Below are 24,573 nucleotides of genomic sequence, written 5' to 3'. Positions count from 1 at the left end.
ACTGATGCCTCATTTCCAAAACATACCGCAGGCTCTTCTAGTAAATGTGTTTGATTTTAATTTTAATGAAACTTAATTTTTTTTTGTCATTTTGCTTCGATGTCCACAGTGTGGATGTTTATAGTGATGTCCAGCACTGGGGCATCATGCACCACCCAGTCACATTATTCTAACACAAGGCAAACCAGTCCTAACGCCAGCCTCTTAATGCTGAGCACCAAGTGAGGCAGCTATTAGCAGCATTTTGCAAGTCTTTGGTATGACTTGGGAAATGGACTTGAACCTGTGACCTCCTGCACCCAAGGCGGATACTCCAGCCCATAGGCCACTGGAGCAGTCTTCTGTTCTATGACCAGAGAGCTAAAAATCTACACCACAGAATTAGAAAAAACATACTAAAAGAACACTTATTTCATAAGAATATTTTAATGATAAATAAATCATTCAAGTACGAGAGAAGAAAACAAAGTTAAATACTGCAATGTTTTCCAAAGCAACAAATACTTGTACATGTGGAAGTTCACATTTCAGCAAATATGACAATTTACTATTCGCTGTGGATCTTTTAATTATTCCCCATGTAAACTGGTGCTGCCAAGAATCTAACTGGATATATTTTGTTCTGTAATACACACTACAACCATTGTTGTTTACATGTATATTGTTGAAATTTTATTTTCTGGAATTCTCCCATAAACTTGCTTTCCAAACGTTTAAATTCGTAAATCAACCTTAATCCATGCACTGGTGCACCCTGGCAGCCATTCCCAAGAACTTGAAAAATTATGACCATGATGGCATAAAAACAGTCTCTTACCTCCGCCTGGACATCGCTGGTTCAACCTGCATGACAGAGTCTTCAATCTGGTACCCTAAAATTAAGAATAAAATTCACCATCATTTCTTCGCACACAAACAAGCACCATGACCATCTTTTAATACTGCCAGTGAATCACTACAAAACAATACTTACCCTACACAAGTTACTTTAATCTATACCAGTCATGAATAATTATTATTCATTTGCCCTCAAGTCATATATAGTTCTTGCGAAATATATTTTATGCATGCATCTAAAAACAAAATTATATAGCAATATAAATATACTTCTATCATTAAACATGAAATCGAATTTACATTTGAACATATTTTAGCACATGAAAGTTTCTGAATTACTCATTTTCCTTTATAACAATTTAAATTTGTTTTACCGATGCTTAAATTATGAGTAGTATGATCTTTCCGCTACAGTTATTTTCTCCAGCCTTAAAATTTGTCTTTTTAGTTGGAGGTTTGTCAATTGCTATTAAGGTTCTAGTTGTTAAAATCATCAGTGCTCAATTGTAATATCGAAGGTAAATACGGTTTTGACTGGCCTGTGTGAAAATCTATACATGTGCAATGCATGTCTAACAATTACTGAAATAAAAAGAAACAAGTATCTCATCCAGAAACAATCATTTACTCAAGAGACAAATGTCTATGGCTTCATTCAAAGATGACAAACTGGAATTAACTCTATGCAAAGTGTGTAACCTCGTCTTGAATCCTATCAAGTGAATCCCGCAAATGATTCTCTCTTGCCGGTTTAATAGACAATGACTTTATTCACCCCCACAATAGATATCAACTCTAATGACAAATAATATACACGGCCACTATGTCAACACTGGCACTACAATGGCAATTCGTGACATGTACATTAGCCTGGTTTACGGACTGTAGCATATATCACCGGTAGCAACAATCCTATTTGTAAAATATTCCTTTAACGTTTTTTTTTTATCATCAGAATCATTAATCAAGCTGTTGTAACAACTGATTAAATATAGGTCAGTGGTGTCTGTTCCCGCAATATGGTTGTTGATAGAGAGGAGTGGTCCTACGATAAGGCAGAGAAGCAGTGTGGGAATAATTAGATTGGTTACCTGCTTCCTATGCTCCCTGCTTTGCTCACCCCTATAATTAACAGCGGAGAACCACGCAGGAAGCATAAGAAATGGGGAACCAGACAAAGAAATAATCTACATATACATTAGTCTGGTTTATGACAGAGCCTATAAAAAAATGCAATAGACATAGCTAAAAAATTCAGACACTGGTAGCCAGCCTATTGTTTTTTAAATTTAAATTTAGATTGGTATGAGCTATCGTTTTTACAGGAATTAAATAATGGTTGATGGAGTTAATCATTTTTTGTGATGCAGTCATTCATAGCAGTGTCAAAATGCATATTTTCCCAAGATATCATGGCCGCTGGTCGCTTATAACAGAGCGTTCATGTAATAAAATCGATCCGTGCATTACGTTTGTGGTAGGAAATGACAAGTGTTCGCTCATATCAGTTTTTACTGTACTGCTACATCCGGGCTTCGTACAATTCGAACTTAAAAAAAAAAACGATTGTACTGTGGCCAGTTGTGGAAATATAAGATAAGATAAGAATCCTTTATTTCAGACTACAAAGTCCATACCTCTAAAATAAAATATAGATATAAATTAAAACATTGTAAACATAAAAGAACATATATATCATACCTACAAGTATACAGATACATTTACAACTAATAACTGTGCCATGCATTGTTAAGAATGAAATTAAATGACACAAGTAAATAGCAATTTGTTCCATCTACTAATAATGAGAATTTAAATGAACGTCATAGAAATGAATGTCACTGTTCCAAAAGGATTTCAATATACAGTTCTTACTGTCAATATTTCCGTTCTGGCACAAACTTTGCGCAAGATTGTTTGTTTTTTGTTTTTTCCCCCATTTTTTAAATTTAATTCTGCACAATAAAAAATATTAATTCATTTTTCAAGGCTTTTCAAGGTCCCCTACAGACCATATACTGTTACAAAATATACATACATAAATAGAGTGCAAATCGGGTTTTCTGTTACTATCTATATTTGTAATTTATAAGTTGATTCTGCTTCAGTGTGCATTGTTCACAATGGTATTTTGTCAGTCAAATATAAGAGAAACATCCAGGTAAAATGGGCAGAATATCGTCTGCTAATGACCTTACTGGGAATTATTTATTGTTGCAGACATAAAACTGTATACATTTATGCATATATCTTTCTCTGTAGTGTGATGTTATGAATGGCCAAGAATTAAATCCCTGAATTATCAAAATAACTATGCTTTTCCTTTCTATCATTTTGAATGAGATGGATCCCACATTTATGCCAGAGACTCGCACACAAAGACTGGGGACTCTTGAGATCCAGGAGTGAAGAGTATAGGACTTGTCCTGAGAGCTGTTGAGGGCCCTACACCAATCAGAAGTAATCAACTCTTTCAGACACACCAAAAAGTATTGCCATTTAAACTCAATATAAATTAAACAGACACAATGTTCAGGCAAAAATGGTATTAAATAATCAAGCAAAGTTAGACACTTGTATCACATATAAATAATGAACGTAATAATAATATAACGAGGACTTTGTATAGCACATAATCAAGCTCCAAGCGCTTTACATTATAAAACCCCTATAACATCATATATAAAAAAACAATGATATGATTACAAAAAAAAACCCACCATGATATTAGAAAACAAAAAAACATGCTTATAATATTTAAGGTAGGAAACATTAGGTCTAAGTTTGTTCTTGCAGTTGAAATAAATGAGTTTTGAGAGCCCTCTTGAACGTGGTCACTGTGTCTTTGTGTCTAAGTTCAGTGGGCAATTCATTCCATGTTGCTGGACCCTGGTATGCAAAAGAATGTTGTCCAAATGACTTCGTGTTCAAAGTGGTAATAACGAGTACATGATTGTCAGGAGAGGAGCGTGTCTCACCGGTGTGTACACATGGGTGAGGTCAGATGGGTATGTTGGACTGGAGTCCATCAGTGAAACTTATCACAGAACAAATTTTGTGTTTGATTCTGGATCGAACGGATAGCCAGTGTAGGGTACAGAGCAGCAGGGAGGTGTGCTCTGATAGTGGTACTATAAGGATGATCCGAGCAGCTGTGTTTTGAACTTTTTTAAGTTTATAGAGTAGATATTGAGATGAACCAGAGAGAACTGAGTTACATTAGTACAGACTTGAAAGTACTAATGAACATGTACGACCCCAAACTAATCAAAACACGACGTTAAAAATTGCTGTAATATATTCAGGGATCGTCCTGGGCTTCGCCAATGTCGCAAATTGCGATTTTTTTTCCTTATTGGCGACAAAAATATCCCATCTGGCGATTTTTTTGGCGACAGACTTTATGGTTATTTAATTTGTACATACAATCATAGATTTGGACTGGATAAATTAAAAGGGAGAACGAAAGGAAGCCACAAACTTGACTAAGCAATGCATTGGAATCAATCTGTTACACAAACAATCCTTTGTTCGTATTGACAACCCCATCTTTACAGTGCATTGTTACATCATGATCTGCTTATGCTGACATCTGGGCTGAGTACTGTATGCTGCGATACAGTCAATCATGCTACCGCACTATACCTACAACTGACCGACTTCTGAAGATGTGAATAGAACAGATACAATTAATTGAATGGCTAAATCTTCTGTTGTTTTTTTTTTTTTTTTTTTTTTACATATACCAGTACAATAGTTTTGCTGAACCTTCATAGAAAACCGACAACCTTTGAAGTACCGACTACTGTGTATAAATACAAAGCAAATGGAAAAATCTCAATCACAATTATGTCTGTCGCCAGTGCAGCATTTTACTCATTGTTCTTTTCCTTTGGCCATCAATCAGTGTTACGGCTGCTGAGACTTAAACTCCGAAACAAGAAATAGCACAAAAAAAACAACCAGTTTTGCATAATTAATAATAATTATTTATTTCTCAAAATACAAGAGTGAAAGAATCTCTAAATTGGGTGTGAATTTATGCTTATATATACGGTCCAATATTGCCAGGTGTTGACTCGTGTAAGTTTCATTCGTGGGAATGGAGATCATATTTTGTTTGTCGAGAAAATTTATACAGCATTCAGTGATCATTCTTGGGATTTAGGAAGCAATTCACTACAAGCTTTGTGAAGCTAGCCATGGGGGGGGGGGGGGGGGGGCTGCTGATAGACTACTGGTGTCACCTGTCAGTGCTGTGGACTGTGAACGTAGATTCAGTAAGATGAACCTCATAAAAACTGACATCAGAAATAAACTCTGCATCTCGTCTCTCGAGAATTTCATGAGAATCAGCACGTACAGATGTGAAAAATTAAACTTTGAAACTGCATTCAACAAGTGGGCAGCCCTAAAATTGCGACGGATCTTCATGTAACACTTTGTAACATTTTGTTAATGCTTGTTGTAATTAAAGAATTAAGTAACCCATCTTTTGTAATTTTCATTGCCTGTTACATTAATAGACTAAATTAACCCTTGGAAAAATGTACACTACTTGTTCTGGCGACACTTTTTGAAAATTGGCGACAAAATATTGAGGTTGGCGATTTTTTTGGCGACAGCTTTTTAAAAGCCAGGACCATCCCTGATATTTGTGGTCCAATTTTTTTTAAAAAGTAGCATTATTAACAGTAAATAAGCTTCATTAAAGTACCAAATTTGATTTCAGTATCTCTACAAATATAAAAGCGCTCGTAATGGTACCACTTTTTGGCACAAAAAGTTTGACATTTACATACAGTAAACGTTTAATTCTCTCAAAAAGCATTACATGTGTGCAAATTTTGATAAGAGTTATCTTTCGAATACAAAATTATTGGTTCATGCTATTGTGATCCTGTGTGGTTACAGAGTTAATATGTGGAGACGATACAATCGCCTGTTTGTCTTGGCGTACAATATGGTAAAAAGTTCCATCTGGCCCCATTAATTACATCATTTATCTGATTATTTTATACTTCCTTAATTTCCTTCCTATGTTTAGTCACCATCCAAATAAAATTATATCCTTCATTTGTAACTGCTTATTTAACTAATTATTTACTTCAAATAAACCTTATTATTTTCACTGGAATTTCCTCCTTGCTTCTTGATTTGAGTAAGTAATAATTTCACTTTCATGAAATGAGACATCTTTCTTCTTTCTGTCGTTCTACTTTTAGAACTTTCCCTCTCTCTCTATTAACTAAATGGGTTGTTTTCATGGACGTCACGATTTAGTATGCAAATACCCACAATGAAATGCGTGCGCACCTTGCATCGCCATTTTGAATCCCTAACAAACCTTTGTCAACATCAGTCATGCATATTCAAGATAATAATCTGATTTAACTGTCGATAAGGACATTTACTTCATTGAAGCAATGCACAGATTAAACTTCAAATTAAGTGCCCTATAGAACGAAAATAAAAATAAGGCTGGAAGTTCCCAATAGTGATTAGTGAATCTGAACCGTAATCATGTATATTGCTATCAAATAGAAATGTGTTTTTGTTGTTTTTTTACAGACAACATGGACATTTTTACAAAGCGTGTCGTATCATATCCCTAAGATATCTTGAAAGAGTATTTCCAGACGATTTTCGGGATAAAATATCAGTTGGGAATTAAAATGTCATAGCATGTATTTTATGCCAACTTTTATGTACAAATACTTTTCATGATGTTTGTGCCAAAGACAGTTGACAAAACCAGTTTAATTAGTATTGTCAAATAATGTATTTGATGTGGAGATGATGGACGTGTGATTATACTGAATGAAAGTGAAAAACATTCAAAAAGACGTTTCATCTTCAGTGTATTCAAACGAAACACTTGCAAAACGGAACATGACTGTGTCGAATGTCAAAACTAAGCATTCCTGAAATGCTTTTAGAAATATGAAATTATATATTAACAATTAGGTATTTAACTCAAACAATAACCAAATGATTGATTTCAGCCCATGAAAATTGAAAATCGTTAAATGTTTCTACTTGTTTGTATATCCATTTGTTTATGCGTTTGATCTATTTGTTTATGAAAGAATAACAAAGCTTGTTGAAATTTAAACTTTTTACTTGAAGAAACAAGTAGAAAAGTCATGCATTCGGTCTTGTGCGGATGACATGCACAACATAATGTGATGTATTATTGTATTTTTATGCACAAAATGAGACGTGCCTTCGTAAATGTGTGGGAAGAAAAATGTTATTAGATGCCGGTTTGAGGGGCTAGGGGCTCAAAATGGCGGATATGGAAGTACACACGTTTGTGACGTCACGTGAAAACAACGGATTATATCACCGAATACCCTTTTATTATAAACGAACCTGGGTTAGAATAAATGAAATACGTGGGGACTTTGAAAGCTAAACTCCGTCCGTTCGTCCACTAACTTCGCTGGTGTGCATCAGCCCCCCCCCCCTTATTTTTCTCTCATCAAGCGGAGAAAGCCATATTAGGTTTTGTAAAGAATTGTCCCCGTTACGCTATGTATACTAATCAATCTCATGTTACTAATTTGAACACTATACTTCAACAAGTGAAATCGGGACGACTAAACTACAACTCTCGCAGAATTTTTCGTAAAATGGTTCCTCCATGAAAAGAGAGCCGGCCCAGCTTTGTGCGGCCAGCTTGGGGCGGATTTGTACCGACCTGCTTTCTACAAAGAGAAAAGTGCATCAGGCCACGAGATGCTAAATTCTGGCAATTTAATATCCATATAATATGAAAGAAAAAGACTTTTAAAGTATAGCTTACAACTGAAGTACACATTATGTGCTCTACTATTTGTTAAATTCGCAAGAAAATCTGCACCCACGTGCGGCTCACATGCTTTCAACAACGTGGGTTTCGGCCATTTTGGAAGCTTTCGACCATAAATACGTGTGTAAAAAATCTATATTAATGATTGTTTTATCATATAAATAAATATGCACATGTATTTCTCATTCCTTCATGCAGGCACTCACCGTTTAGTTTGTCAATGGCTCTGTCAACGTTGGCCTGGTCCGGACAGTCTACAAATGCAAAGCCCCTTTTCACCACGACGTTGTCTACCACAATACCCTCCTCTTCAAATACACCACGCAGCGTCTCTTCGTCAACTTTCGGATCAAGATTGCCGACGTAAACTTTAAACATGTTTGCGTTATCTGCAAATAAAGGTTAAGTTTCGGTTCAGTTATGACATGCAAATACAAAAAATATACCCGACAGCTTCCAAAAATATCAAGGCACTATTTACTTGGTGGATTAATATGACCGGCAATCGTGAGTCATTTGTAGCGAATGAATTTGACCTTGGATAGTCTACAACGATGAAAGGGGTGATGAGTGTGAAGTCAAGCACATGTTGTACGAAACATAATTCAGCACTTCCCTATTATTAAATTGATTTTGCTAATGCATTAAATTATTTTATTACGTTCAAGAACATATTTATTGTTTCTTTTTTTTCGTAATTAGAAAAACTCAAAAAGCTTATATAGCCTTCTCCACTGTGGGTCCTACCGGCTCGTGCTTTGCCTAAATCAGTTACTCACGTGGTACGAACATTCCGCCAAAACTGTCGTCCTAGGTAGTTAGAGTGAGCATCTCTATTTCATCAATGAATTTGTAAGCGACGGTTACAACGTTGACCCCCCCCCCTTCGATCGATCAGTCGTTTAAATTATTGTTGTTTTTTTTTTTTAATAATAAGAAATATCAAACAAATATGGCTGCGGACAGGAATTGTGGGCCCTAGGGAAAACTCTCCAGTAGGTCCCTATGAATTACAAACTATGACAGCGGTGGGTCCCGGAATTGTTCTAGTCGTCCCCTGTCCACAGCTTTGAAAAAAAAAACAATGCTTAAATCCGATTGCACACTGATCAATCGTAACGTGTCTGTAACAATGCAGATACGCACTGGTAAGGAAAAAATTACGAAAGGAGAATTGGATTCTGCCATTTTATCAAGTTAAATAAACAACGCTGACGGCGGTATTAGTCACATGCATTGTCTAAAACAAAATGACCCAACTCTAAGCCAATAGCCAAATGTGGCCCGCCCGTTTTTTGTTGTTGTTTTTGTGTGTATGGCCCGTGCTCATACAAAAAGGACGTTGTACAGGGCCGACAAGGGGGAGGGACAACCGGGCATATATCCCGTAAGGGAGCCCGGGCCGAACAACACTTTGTAATTTTATTAAAGAAATATGTTGCATGAACAAGAACTAGGACAGGCCCGTGTGTTTCTTACCACAGGGCCTGTGATCGCACACTACGGCCCTGACGCTCTATTACGATGGCATATCTTTTTTATGGTCCACGAATTTGACATTTTTGGTCCATGTATCCCAAGATGTTGAATATGTTGGACCACCCTCGTCTAAAAGATTCATCAGTTAGCCCTTGCATGATGGTGTAATGAATACCAGGACAGATTCAGAAATATGGTTGGGGTGGGTAGGGTGGGAGGCATAACCATATAGGCGAAGGTATGTGGGACGGAAGCCCCATTGTGGGACCAAGAAGCGAAGCCCCCTGAAGCACCTGCATTTGAAGCGTTTCCATTGCATAATTTTAATCATCTAACTGTGAAGAATTCAAGGAACCGCTCGCGTTATTTCGTGCGGGGGGGGGGGGGGGTTGAATCTGAGATGTAAATTACCGTTTGAAAATCATGCCGTCCAGTGAACCGTTCTACCTACCATAGGTTTTCATTTTTCGCTTATTACTGTGTGACCAGGAGACTTCTATTCTTGTTTTATGGTTGTGGTTTCATTTCAACGCATCGTACATCGATTTTGATACACAGAGGTAACATGCTCTCCAAATCTTGCAACAATATATTTAGTCCTTAGTCGTTTGCCATTTTAGCGTAAAGTAATCGCTTAAATGAACTGTACTGTTAATGCGTTCTTGTAATTTCAACAGATCAATTCTTACGATATATCTGTACACGTGTAACCAATGCACGAGAAATAATCATTCGGTAGTGCAAAACTGAGCACAACCACTACAAACACTTCAATCTACACGAACGCAATATTTTTTTAATTACACATCACCATTTTAAAAAAAAGAATTAGATTCAAATAGTTCTTGGCACATATTTTTTTATAAATTCTTTTGCTTTAAAAAACAATTAGTCTCCAATAACAGTAAATACAGGAAATTAAAAAAATACAAAGTTGGCTTGTGAATTCGTCTACTTCTATTTTTGTATGCCATAAGTAGTGAAGGGGGGGGGGGAGATTAGCGACAATGGGAATTAGCATTACAGAGACCCCTGGGTCAGATTAGCGACAATGGAAATTTAACATGGAGAAAAATCGTGGGTCAGATTAGCGACAAGGGAAATTAACATGGAGAAAAAAAAATCGTGGGTCTGTCTAGCGACAAAAAAGGAAATTAAACAGGGTGGGTCTTTATAGCGTCAAGGGAAATTGAACATGGGATTTTTTTTTTTTTAAATTTTTTTTTAAAAAAGGGGTAGGCAATGGAAAGGCTATCTCTTTTCGAGAAATATGGGGCCCTGAAAAGGGCCTTTGGGTTTTTCTTCTTTTAACTTCTTAACTTCTTCCACCATCCTCTTATTTTGTCCATCAACCCCTTCTTCTTCTTTTCTGTTTCCGGCAGCCAGTCCGGGTGACCCATGGCCCGGAACTTCTCTTGGATTTTCATCCAGTTTGTGTTCAGTTTTTCTAGTTCATCCTTTTTTTTTCTATTTTCTTCTTCTTTTCTTTCCTTTGACCACTTTTCTTTGATCTTCTTGACCTCTTCGGTCAGCACATTCCTCATTAGTTCTTCAGCTTTCTTAAGTTTTTCTAACCCCCACTTCGCAAAACACCAATCTGTCCATTCTACAATGTCTTCTAGAAAGCACCTTGCACTCGTCACATGATCTATTGCTTCTTTTAACTTACCCACTTTCACATACGGTGGGTTAATTAAACCCCTGATTCTCTTCTCCTCATCCTCTATCATTTCTTTTACAATATTTACGGATAAGTGGAGGCTGGTTACTTGTCTTGAGACGAAGTCTTTTGTCACTGCATACCTCCATTCCTGTTCAACCCTTTCTACTACACTCAATCCATCCACCATCCAATACCAACTTCCCATAAGATCGTTGTATAAAGCTGAAGCTGCTGGCATCTTCTTGTTTGCTTATTCCGTAGAATGGGCTCCAATGGCCAACACTGTTAGTTTTATACTGAAAGCGCGTACGTGAAGGAAAACATCCCCCTAAAACATAAAATTGATCTTACCTAGATCATGACCCAACAACGCGCGGACGTGAAGGAAAACATCCCCTACTTTCTCATTTCATATAATAAAACCCTAACTATACTCTTCACATACGCTAAGAAACAATAAATAAACCCATAATCTACTATTCACACAAACATACCTGAGCTCTTATAAACACTAACACACCAACACATACCCTCACACAATGAAAAGAAAGAGTTAGTGTTTATATTCACACTACTCTACCTACACACATTGGCAAATTAATAGTTATTTCTTTTCTAGAGTATTGGGTAGCCCTGAAAAGGGCTGTTTTTTGAACTCCAGATGCACCTATCTAATGGTTGCACCTTCCTGGCCTGGCGCCACACACGCATCTTCTTCCCCAGTCTCCTTTCACCTTTCTTCTGGGGAGCGAAGAGGGAGGATGATTCGCTTCATCACCCCAATCCTCTGTCTCGGGAATATTGAACGACATCCTCTCTTCTCTTTTCTTTTCCTCCTCTTCCCTCTGTCTTCTCTCCTCCTCTTCCTTCTTTATTCTTTCTTCTTCTATTATAGCCTCCGCAGCCAGTTCATTTACCAGGCGCCTTACATATTCCAGATGTATCTGGAGTTCAAGAAGTTTGCTTATTCTGCTACTATTCATTCTTGTGTTGATCAATCAACAAGGGTAGCTAGACTGCCCAGCGAGTTTCAATTTATAGTGAAAGCGCGGACGTGATGGAAAACATCCCCCTAAAAGCATAAAATTGATCTTACTTAGATCATGACCAAAAAAAACAACAACGCGCGGACTTAAAAGAAACACTCACTCACTTTTTATGCTACCCATCATTATTTTAAAATTTTTTATAAATCACTTCAATAGACTATCCACATACGCAAAGCAATCCAATCTAACCCCAAATATACACCTCAAACACCAAAAAAAACATGATTTTAATCTACTATCCACACCAACTTACGTGAGCACTTACAAACACACACACACACACACACACACACACACACACACACACTATCAATAAAGAGTTAGTGTTTATATTCACACTACTCTACCTACACATTGGCAAATGGATAGTTATTTCTTTTCTAGAGTATTGGGGTAGCCCTGAAAAGGGCTGTTTTTTTGTTTGCTATGGCATTCTTTTTTAGTTTCTAAGAATGCGATGTCCTCTGAGGATAGACTTTCTGGCGATAGGTCTGCTTCTTCGGAAAGAGAAGAAGAACTCTTTGGTGTCGATACGACAATCGACAAAGCCTCTGTCAGCTTCAGGTTGCTGCTGCTGCTGTTGTTGCTGTTGCTGCTGTCTCTGAAGTCTGTACTTCTCTGTCCATTCTTCTTTTTCCCTGTTCATTTCTTCTCTGAAGAGCTCTTCTATCAGGTCTTCAGTGATTTTTAACATTCTCACATTCTCTATTTCTTCTGGCTTCGGTATCAGACTGTGTCTGACCCTATGCAAATTCACGTAGGCTTCGTTGAGCTTAGCTAGTTTGGAGCACATCTTCGTAGGAGGATGAGTCGACAATGGATGGTTAGACTGGAAACAACCCCGGTTCTTAAAGTCAAAGCGCGGACGTGAAGGAAAACATCCCCCACACGGTTTTCGAGTCGCAACGTTCAGTGAGTGTCATGAGAGGGATAGTAAGAAATGAAAGAGCATCAATCCAACATTCTTATAGCTAAACAAACCACAAAGGCATTTTTTTTTCAAAACACAACATTTTTTATTCAAAAATCACTTAACACTAAACAACAACTCTAACATTTTTAACAATAATCCAACATGATAACATCAAACAATTTTTTTCAAAACACAACATTTTTTCTCAATTGACAATCTACTTTAAACAGGGCTGACAACGTTGTGAATGAAATTGTGATTTCCACTGTTGGAAATCATTAGGCCATTGATGGACACTACGTTTCCTAGCTTGAGACAAAAGATATGCATAATGGTCACAAAACCATCGATCTACTTTCACATCGTTTCTAGCAGAAGAACGAGGATCAAAATGAGTCACTAAATGTTCTAAGGAATAGCCCAGGCTGCGATGATGCAGAAAATACACACAGTACTGTCCACACACCAAGGAATCTGTGCCTTGTAATTTCACATTATTGAATCGGGTGGTCTGAGCATTTCTTCTCATAAAGTCAATGATATCGTCTTCCAAAGGGGGTAATCCGTACGAATCGAAATATTCCACACATCCTTCTTGAGGAAAGTAGACGGCTACCCAGTGGGTTCCTGGGAGATGACTTTCGTCCGTGTTGATCACGTAAGCTTGATGGTCTTTAGGTTTGCGATGAGGGAGTTCATCTTTAGCACAGACGACAGGATTCCAAGAAGCCGTATACGAACTGTGGTTCAAAAGGTAATAAAGTTCCCAGGTATCCATGTTTTTTTCTTCACAGGTAATAATAAGTCGTCAATTCGATCCTGACTTTTTGCTTGAAAATGTCTGACGAATAAACGGTTATTCGTTCTGTTTCCTCACTCTGATTCAGGACAGCTTCGATACGATGGATCTCTTGAGTGGTTAATGGTGGACAAGAATGTTCACGCAAGTCTTTATACCACTGGTGCAACACGTCTTTGTTCGAGATGAGACTCCAAGCCTCGTCCAGATACTCGTCCAATTTTTATTCTTGACTTAACATCAGGCATTTATCGTGTTGAATTTGACTGGGATGATCGTTTTGACATCCATAGCAATTTTTCTTGATCAATTCCGTCATTTTGTCGACCAAGTGTTTGGCAAAACAGGAGACTAAATGGGCTTCTTGTTCTGGCCATCTTGACTTCATCATGATCACTTCTTCTTCTTTTTCCACGGTCTCCTTACATTCCATGTCCAAGGTTTCTCCACTAGGTAAAGAGGGATAACAGTCTTCCATGGTTTCCAGTAATCTAGAATGACTTCTCTCAAACTGTTGATTTCTATGGTATTGTCAAATTCTGCATACAGGATGACGTTCACTGTGTTATCTGCGGGTAGTGGATTCGCCAACTGAATTTCCACACGAATCTGGACAGATTTTATAGGGTGGAAATGTCCCTCGTCGCTGCCTTGGTCAGGAGTGAAATCGAAAGCCCACAAAGCGTAGCCTCCTGCATAATCCTCGTACGTAATACCGTGACTGGTGTTGGTTCCTAACTGTCCTGTGGCTTCGTACAGGGACAAGTACGATCTCAAGTAATTCTTCTCGGGCTCAAATTTAGGCTCGAAAGGTCGGGTACACAAGGTCTTGCCGTCGCGACTGACTTCAATCTTGGACACTTTGTAATGTTGAAACTCAAAAGGATTATCGTGGTAGGCTCCGTTGAAGGCTGAATTCTTGACGATACCAACAATCAAACGTTTGGGTAACTGTCCTTGGAACAGATGATCTTGGATCATGGATCGCTGTCCAGCAGGAATGGTGAAGGTTTTCACTTCCACGCGTCGTATGGGATACTTGGCGGTCGTTCTGCTCAACGTCTGACTGATGTCGTTTCCCACTTTAGGCAACACTTCCACACGACGCACGTAGAGTCTGGCTTCTTGGATGACGGTTTTGTAAGTGGCATCACGAGCAGCCATCAAATGGAAAGCGGCACTGCTGAGATTCAGTCTCAGGCGGACATCCACCCCGTTCAGCAAATACTTTTCTTGTAACCACATGTCCAAATGCAAGCGATCCATCAGTTCTAAACTACGACTTCCAGCAATTTTCTTTCGTCGTTCTACAAATGCCGTTGAATGTGAAGCATCCGCAGCAAGTACAATAGTGTTGAACTTAGTCGCTTGGTCAGGTTTCCATACCACGCAAGCATCCAGATGAGTGTTCTTGGCTTCTTTTCCGTACGTCAAGAAATTCTCCAGGTAGGCTCGGTAAGGGTAAGTATCCATGCTGCTGCTGACCAGTTTGTTATTCAAGTACAAGTCCACTTCGCTAAACAAGGAATGCATGAAATTGTTGACGGGAGCTACTGCATCATCATCGCCTAGGATAGCGTTGGGTGGTTCGATCACTTGCACTTTCAAGTACAAGTAACTGCTATTCAGATCGATGTAATCTTCGGGCTGTCCTTTGATTTCAAACTCGATGGGAGCGGAATCGGTCAATGAGGAGATCGGGTGAAATTCCACCCACTGGGATTCTTGCATGGTCATCATGGTGGGGGGCATGGCAAACATATCCAGTTCCGTTTTGGAACAAGCGCAAGACTCTCGGTGCATCATTTTTTGTTCTTTCTCAATAATCGAAAACGTCTAAGTCTCGAACGGTTCTTCTTTTCTTGGCCTTTCTAGCTTGAAGTCTGGTGAAAGGGTGTTTTCTTCTTCTTCGTCTCTTTCTGCCTTGTCCTTGCTGAATGCCTGACTCGGTAGCGTGCAGGGCATTTATAGGTGTGTCTCGTCGGCCCAAAATGTCTTTGCCCGTTTGCAGCAAGACATTTTTGCCTGCCCTCATGAAGGCTTCTTTAGGGTTTTGTTTGTCGATGATGACATTTTGGAGAAATTCTTTGCCTTGCGTCAGTGCCGCATCTTTCAAGGCGTGCAATCCGCGTGTCACCATCGGTTTCAACACCGGGGCCACCGAACGAAAGGCCGATTTTAACATATCTCCTAAACCGTGTCCTCGCTGTCGAGCCACCCCTCTGTACACTGGATACATGACTTACTTACGAATCGTGAGAGAACCGTTTTCGAAAATGGAGTTTCACCGTGACTTTTCCTTTGGTGAATGGAATATTTTGTCCCAAATCTCCTTTTATAGTAATGTTGACCGTGTCCAAATACGACTTGCTGACCGGCAAATAGTGAGGATGGACAAATTCGCGGTGGACGTGATAAGTGTTTCCACCTTCCTCGTCAGCGTTCGTGGCAGAATCCACTTTGAAAGGAATGACACGCAGTAACGGCACAGAGGTGTGTCCCACCACGTTGTACTCCACCACATCGGAATACACGAACATCAAATTCAGTCCTTGATTCAGTTCTACCGGGGTACGAAAATACTGGCCAAAAGACTCGTTGTCGAAAATGACTGATAATTCGGGGCTTTTTTTTTTGTTCTACTTTCTTCCTCATCTCCATGTCACCGCCCAACATGTCAAACAATCCATCACAAAAATAGAAAGACATGATTTTGGGCCCCTCAGGAAATTTCATCAGAAAGCGACGAGCTGTTTTGTGGTACTCCAGGGTGATCTTTTTATTGGCATTGTCCATAGCTTTATGGAACACGCCATTAAACCTGGTGGCTATGGTGCTGACCAAATGTTGACCGCTGAAATAATAGCCTGCGGAAATCATCAAGTTGTAGGTCCACGTTTTAGTTTTGTCATTATAGGTTTTATTGGTATATGTGCCAATATTATCCAACTCATGTTGCAATTGTTGGTCATGAATTTCCACCTTAAAATAATTTTGATGGGAAATGACATTGAGGACTTGGGTCGGGTGAATCATTTCTACTAAAGCCACTTCCCAATGGGCTTCGTGATCTAACGGGATGGCTTGAGGTAATTTAGCCGTGTAACAGCACAACGTGTTGTTGGGGAACACCTCCATGGAACTGTCACTGGGTAAGGTCAAGTAAAATTGGTTTTCGTGACTCATAATTCCAGAGTTCTGTGGCTGTCCGAGGGGATATTACTGGACGTCAGAGGCGTGTCTCCGCCCGAAATAGGGTTCTGGTTGTTATTGGAGTGGTGACTGACACTGGCACTGGACACAAGGTTCCCGTTCGAGGAGAATTTCAGGGAGGGATTGGGAAGCAGGTAACCGATGCAACTGCTCAATAAAATGGTCCACAATTGTTTGTCTCCTTGTTGCAAACTCAAATTGGCAATGGCTGTCCCGATGACACAATACACCACGAAGATTTGGCAGAAAAATACGATTTGCGTTTTAGGCACACGTTCTCCACACCACACCCACAAGGGTTGTTTTTGTAAATCTTGCACAGAAGAACTGGGTGAAGGAGGAGTGGTCGACGTAGCTGCGTCTGCTGTGTGAAAGGGCATGATGGTCACTTCTTTTTATAGTCGATGACTTGCGAAGCGTCGATCCAAGAATCGAAACTGGGTGGATATCCTTTCCAACGTACTTTGACTTCTTTGACACGTCGTTTGCCCACTTTACGGGTTCTGCGTTCGAGAATGCTTTCGATGTCGTACACGTCGTCTTCTCTTTTGGTGACACGTTGTAACTCGGGTAAATAAAACGTTCCTTTGAGTACTTCTCCGTTCATGTCTTCCAATTTATAGACGGCAGGATGACGGCCATGCACTAGTCCAGTGACGCGAAACAATTCGGTCGTCCAGTTAGGTAAGTAACCTTTGTCAAAAGTGCGTTTGGTTTTGCCAATGCGCACCCAATCTCCTACGGTCAACACTCCACTTTTCTTGGGGACAGCCCTCGTCGGGGACGTACCAAACAGGCGCTCAAACACCAACACTTCGTTCTCGGGAGTCACTTCTTGTGGGGTACGTCCGATGCTTCGATGGTAAGATTGGTTGTACGCTTGCACCAGGTGCGGTAAGATGTCGATGTACTTCAGAGTGTGGTGATGCGTAAAATATTTCCACATGCGTTCTTTCAATGTGCGTTGAAAACGTTCAACGATGCTGGCTTTGGTTTCGGGATTCTCGGTGGTAAAAAAATGAATGTCACGTTTCCTTAATTCTTTTTGGAAAGCTTGGTTCAGAAATTCGGTGCCTTTGTCCGTTTGCCATCGAAGAGGGTGACGACCGCTTTGTTTCAACACCCGTTGCAGGGCTCGCACTAACTCGCTGCTGGATTTGGAAGTCAAGGGCACGACCCAGGCAAATTTGGAAAAGACGTCGATGACACAAAACAAATATTTGTAGCCACGATTGTAGCTGGCCAAATGAGAGACATCGGCTAAATCGGCTTGCCATTGATGATCGATGCCTTCCACTCGGGAGCGACTTCTGGCAAACTTGCGTCGAATGGGTTTGTGTAAAGTGTAGGTAGCTTGTTCTTGTAACCATCGTTGCACTTGAGGTAAACGGAGACTTTTCAGTCGCGTTTTGGCAGCACGAAACAATTTTTGAACTCCTGCGTAACCTGCAGGATGGGAGGGATCATAGTAAATGCTGGCTAAGACTTTTTCCATTTTTTTTGTGTGTGTTAATAAGTCACCCACTCTTCGGTGATGCTACTTTGGGTGGGACGAAAGGGTGGTTTGGAAACGGATTTACGTGTCCGATGGGCTACGGGAGTAGAAGTCGAAGGTAGTGGTGGAGGTGGAGGTGGCAATGGAATGGCTTTGGTCTTCTTTTCTTTTTTCACTTCTGGTTTCCCTTCTTTCTTTTTCACTTCTGTCGAAGGAGGAGTGGACATCATCTTTTTAACCCAAGCTTTCATTTCTTCTCGTTGGGGTGTGGGGGACGGGGTCAACAAGGATGCTGCAATCTTACTCGAAATGGGAGCTGCTGACGGTGTTTGAAACACTTCTCGCATCTCTTCTTCCTCAGGTCTTCGTGGGGTAGCATCTCTGGTGACCCCTGGGGATGGTAGTAGTGGTGGTGGTGGTGGTGGTAGTGATGATGGAGCTGGACTTTTCATCAAGGTCTTAAAATCTTTCAGAGTGGGTAGAGCTGTTTCGTCTAAAGCTTTCTGGTGAAAGAGTTGCAGTCGTTGCAAGAGTTGACCGTACTTTTGCGATTTTTCTGTTTCGGACAAATCTTGGCGATCCATCAAGGACTGCAATTCGTGTTGTAACTGGGACATCTCGCTCAAATTGGGATTGGGAGGTAAATGCGGGGTGCGTTGTTCTTGCCACCGATGGTATTCCATCCATCGTTTGTAAGGTACTAAAGCTAGTTTTCGTCCTTCCATGGGGTTGTCAGGGGTCGATTCTGAGATCTTGGGACTTCCGAAGGCCTTTTTATCTTGCTCCCACCAGTCCTCCCAACATGGTTCCCAAGACTCCTTTCAGTATGGGACCTAACAAGAGAGGCAAAATGCCTCCACGTTGGACCAACATCTTTTTTTGACGAATGGGAATTTTTTTTCGAACCATTTGGCGAAGAACGTGACGATGCTTGCTTATGCATTGTTTCTGGTGTTTGGACAAAGGGATCGTGCCTTTCAAAACGTTCAAACAACATTCGCACACGGTATCGATGACCTCTTTGGAGGCCGTTTGAATGAGTTTTTTTCGTAGGGGTGGAAAAGCTTTGGACAGGACAGATAACATGTCCCCATGTTTGGCTAAACGTGGTGGCAATCCTTTCCTTTTCTTTTCTTGGGGTTTTCTGGAGGGTGACATCTTTGCTTGTGGGTGCCGGGACATTCACCAAACAGACACTAACGTCGATGACTTAACACACACCCTTTTATCTTTTTTTTGGGACTATCGCTTTGTCATAAAGGTGACAATGTTTTTCCCAAAATCGCCAAGGAATCCTCCCCTTTGTTGACGCCTCTTTTTTTTGGAACGACTGTGTCTTTTCTTAGGGTAACGTCGATGCTTGGCCAAGCGCTTTGTCGGATGACGCGTCTGCCTTTGTCTCTTTCTTTTTTGGCTTCTTGGAGGTGACATCTTTTACAAGTTCACTGATACTCCTACTTGGTCACAGGCCTTTTTTATACTGGAACGCGTCGCCAATGATTGTCTTTACGTCGTATTAGTTTGAGGACAGGCATGACACGTCGTGCAGGGGTACGCAACGGACTAAATCGAGCCAGTTCTTGCTTGGACAAGTCCAGTAAACTTTGTAACATGCCCGATCTTTCATGGACTTTGATTTTGGGAGAAGGTACTTTGTGAGCAGCAGCCACTGCCGCTAAATTGGAGGGTCCTGCCACTGGGGAAGCTCTTTTGGGGGTCATCAACGGAGAAGTTCTTGGTGTGATTAACGTCTCCAAGTACTCTTCAGTTCCTGGTGACATCAACGGAGAAGTGGACAAACGTGAGGCTGCCGGAGACGCAGTCACCGCTGTGGCAGGTCGTGGTTTGCGAGTGTAAGGTTGCGTCCTGGCCGAAGTGCCTCTCTTGCGACTAGTTTTCTTCTGTGGTCTTTTCTTTTTCTGGGGACATTTTTTCTGTTTCTTTTTCTGGGGGCTTCTTTTCTTTTTCCGGGGTGGTGGTGTCTGGTCAGAGGAGGGTCCTGCCACTGGAGAAGTTCTCCTTGGGGACCTGGTCTTTTTCTTTTTCTTCTTGGGGCTTCGTTGGACTTTTTTCTTGGGGATAACTTTGGGGGCATTAGGATCCCATCTTAAGAGTGAGCGAATGATGACCCCTCCTAGAGTACTGCTCCCTCCAGGTTTCAAAATGATTTGTTTTTTGGTTTGAGTGTCGATGCGGGGATCGGCCAGTTGGACCAAAGCGACTTTGTTTCGATCGAAAAAGCGTTTGGTTTGATGAGGAATCTGAATGATTCCTTGGAGTAATTGACGTGCCGTCACCGTGAACCATCGTAAGACTTCTTTGAGACTAGCTTCTAAGACACGAGCTCGTGTTTGTGGATTTTTTTCTCGACTGATGCCATACAAGGCACGAATCAATTTGACGGGAAGATGCGACTGAAGGGACGTCATGTTCACACTGTGTGAGACAGACGAAAAAGGGTCTGAGGTTTTTATAGATTTTTTTCATGGGGAGTGAAATGAAGTCGAGGACGGAGACGTGTACAGGAGAGGCCCTCCGTCTTGGCACCAGTGGTGAAACAAGTGGGTACGAAATCGCAAATCCTCGGGAGTCGTAGGTTTCAAATCGACGAGTAAATAGGCGTGTGGTGTTTGAGTGGCATCGTCGTACGCCTGAGTCAGCCAAGGCGTTCCTAACTGTTTGGCTACGACTTGCACTTGCGATTTTTCTCGAGGGCTTTTAAACAAGACCACGTAATGCGCATTGAGACTGATGGTGCGATGGGCTTTACTTTGTTGAAACAAATTTTGGGTGATGTAAACGACACTGGCATTACGGTGATGCCCTTTGCGCGTGAACCACAGTTTAATTTCTTCTTCGTCTTCTCCTAACATGTCGTCGAAAATGACCAAATGGGTTTGACGGTAGTCAGAGACGATGCCGTTGTCTTCTTTAGGAATACCTTCCACAAACACGATGGAATCGCCTTGACTTTCTCGCAAGAGGCTGTACGCCGATTGCCACTCTTTGTAACACCATACGATCCGTTGAGGTGGTCGATCGATCAAATGATGTTTATGTTCGATCAAACGTTTGACGAATTCGGTTTTTCCTGAACCGCTAGGTCCAGCAATGAGCATGTTAAAGGGATGGCGAAGATACAAAGCCTCCCAACTGGCACGATCTAAGTGTTCGTCGATGACTTTGACAGTAGAGGAAGAGGGAGCAGAGACAGCAGAGGTAGCCATGGTGTGAGAAATGTCACTTGTGACACGAAAAACAAACAAGACAAGAGTTTATATACTTTTTCAGAACACGTTTATTGAATGTTTTTTTTCAAACATGAATACGAAAGACAAAAATACATAAAAGCCAAAGGCTTAAGTACAAGGATAAAAGGCACATGATAACCATGAACGTGGAATAAACACAAGTGTCTGTACAACATGTTTTGGGTAATGTTCTAACCAGTTCTATAGTAGGGGGTAAGGTCACACAAGTGTCCTCCCGAAAGGGTCTTTCAGGTCTGTCCACGACAGTCCTGTCCTGGGTGACGGGTTCTTCTGGCACCGTCACTAACACGGATTGGAAAGTAACTTTTTTCCTTGAATAACTCTCGTGCATACTGGGCCACTTCTTGGGTCCAAGCCTCAAAACCCCATTCTTTCCAGGCACGGACATCTGTCCAATGGGGATGTAAGTCACAAGCTACACACACATCGTCATACACGTCTTGGGTAGCTAAAAGTTGACGAATCTTTTTTTCCTGTTGAGGTCGAGAAGTATCCAGATGAAAACGCAAGGCTTTGAGCAAAAGGAGTTTTTCGTGACCATTTAAGGCCATGGAGGTGGTAAGTACTGATCGTAAAGAGTCCACAAAGAATCGGCTGGTAAACGAAATCCCAGAAAACAAGTCACTAAGACACACACCACTTGTCGTCCCAAATTGAACGGATACAGTTCTTGTAATAATTGATGGTAATGATCCACGGTTTGAATATGGTCATTGAGTACCTTCCACGGAATCTGTTGGATGACATGTGACATAAACCGTGGCATGGCAGCCTGTTTTTATATTCTCTTTTTTTCGGATGCAATACACGTACTTTCTAGCCAGAGATCTTCGTTCTCCAGTAAGGAATCTAAATCTTGCATACTGTAACCGAAACGTCAGAGTTCGTTTAGAAGTTTCCTCTTCCGCTAAATAGATTCCACGTAACAAATGTTGGTAATCCTTTAACTTGTCTTCCTCAATGCGTTGCACTAGGTGAATCTCGAAGTAACCATAATCATGAACATGTCGATCATTAGCGACCTCAAAGTTTTGAACAATGTCTGACCATTGAAAGAATTTCTGACGAATCAGTTCTCTTATACCATTCAGGTACCAGTGGTTAAAGATCTGGTGACGTATCGGATGCAATTGTTCTTTACGTTTGACTTGTATTTTGACCAGCTCTCGGTAAATCCTTTCTCTCAACTCCACAGGCAAAGCACGAATGTTCTCTTGTAAAGTATTCATGAATAGGTCAGTCCGTACAATTCACAAAAGTAATCCACATAGTGAGTAATTTCTGACCACTGCCATTCAGGGTAACGTCCAAGAATGTCACTGAACTCTTTTGATGTAAACGGTCTAAAGCGATACAATAGGAGGAATGCACCCTTGACCCAAAGAAATCTAACACACTGGTTGACTTTCTTCACTTTCCTCTTATGAATTTCTCGACACAAAAGTTCTACAGTGACCCATTGAGATTTCACTCTGGCAAACCCCTGCCAAACTTCCTTGTAAATCTTCTCTTGTAGTTCTTTAGGTAATGATTCAATATCGTTTTTGAAATGAAGTTTAAATACTGGTCTCGGTGATGTCCAACATTTGACTCCTAGCCAATCTGGTTTCTTCTTCGTCAACGACATGGTAAGTTACTTCAATGTCTCGGTCCCACTAAGGGTAAGTAATGACAATTCGGTGACCATCGAGCATGTTCAACGTAGGCCGAATCTTGCGGTTCCCAGTGGTGAAGTGACACACCGCAACTGAAGCACTTGACTTTATCTCCTTCGCCCAAGTAGAAAAATCCGGCTCTGGCTAATTCTTCGGGGGTCGGTCCTCCCAGATACTTAGGCCATTTTCCTTTGAACGATTGAAGACGATTTTCAAAGTCGCAGTATTCCGACAAACGCACAGGAAACGAATATTCGTCTTTCACAGGTTCGTTTCGATGAGGGCTGGGTGACATGAACAGGAGTTTGCTCAAGGCTGGATGACATCCGTAGGGGGGTAAACGTGAAGGTCGACATTCCCCTTTAAACCCAGTAAAATGTCCAAGAGGACGAGCGGCATCACTTTCGCATCCCTCAGGTTTGACACGCACAGCATCACTTTCCATGATAGGGGTAGGGACACTAAAGTTCCCATGATGCTTTACGGCATCGCTCAGGTCACAACGTACAGCATCGTACCCATCGCAAGGCTCACAATCGCATTCCACTTCCGAAGCCTCACACTTGAATTGTGCCTTTCTAAACAACTTGTTCTGTGTTTCTCTGAAAGTATTCATCTTGTTTGCTCGGTCTTGGTAGTCACAATGAACGATCGATCTTGACCATAGCCCCTTTTAATACTAGTCGCAATGCAGTCTCCAGCTTGTACATCTTTCCTTTTTTACGTTTTTTATGTCTTGTTTCGGAAGGTACCGTCTCTAAGGTACCGTCAACATTGTACCGTAGTGTAATGGGTGGAAAGGCCAAAGAAAGGTAAGGGCAATGCGGAGACCATCGAGTATGTTCCAGAATAGCTGAATCTTTATAGATACATAGATCCATTCGTAACTTCAGTCCGCAAGCGAAACACTGTTCCTCGTATCCCAATCCTGACTCAGGTCCCAAGTAGACAAATCCTGTTCTAGCTAAAACATGCGAAGAAGGTAATCCTTCCCTATCCGTAGGCCATTTCTGAAACGTGTCCAATCGACGGGCACAATCACAATAGTCAGGTAAGAAGACTGGAAAATGGTAGGGTTTGAACTTGGAGTTCTCATCGGGTTTCTCATTCGATTCTTGCTGTGGCGAAGTCATCTTTCTGGTGGGGTAACTATCCTCTTACAGCCAATGTTTTATACCAACGTGTCCATACGGTAAGGTGAAATGATTGGGAAGTCGAACTCACTTCTGGTACACGATTTGATAGACTTTTTCCAAGGGCCGACTGACGATGTGGTGAGTGGGTAAACGTACAATCTTGTTCGGGTTGGTAAGTGGTCACTTTAAAGTTTCCATCCTCTCCCGATTGCAAGGCTTCTTTCAATACCCCAAAGTTGACCACTCGA

General features: G+C 40.9%; 1 protein-coding gene across 1 annotated transcript in view; it reads right to left on the bottom strand.

The window, feature by feature from the left end:
- The window catches only part of LOC149781008 (insulin-like growth factor 2 mRNA-binding protein 2), a 78,427-nt gene extending 70,265 nt beyond the window's left edge, over positions 1–8,162 (bottom strand). Inside the window, exons 1-3 of the mRNA XM_089938121.1 lie at positions 8,133–8,162; positions 7,858–8,040; positions 818–872 (exon numbers count right to left, since the gene is read on the bottom strand). Of these exons, the coding sequence (XP_089794247.1) occupies positions 818–872; positions 7,858–8,029 (227 nt within the window). The 5' untranslated portion in view covers positions 8,030–8,040; positions 8,133–8,162. The remainder of the gene's footprint in view (positions 1–817; positions 873–7,857; positions 8,041–8,132) is intronic.
- Positions 8,163–24,573: the final 16,411 nt, after the last annotated feature.

Source organism: Sinohyriopsis cumingii, chromosome 16 (assembly GCF_028554795.1).
Source record: "Sinohyriopsis cumingii isolate HCF-2022 chromosome 16, ASM2855479v2, whole genome shotgun sequence".
NCBI lineage: Eukaryota > Metazoa > Mollusca > Bivalvia > Unionida > Unionidae > Sinohyriopsis > Sinohyriopsis cumingii.
This window is presented reverse-complemented; position numbering and strand designations above follow the sequence as displayed.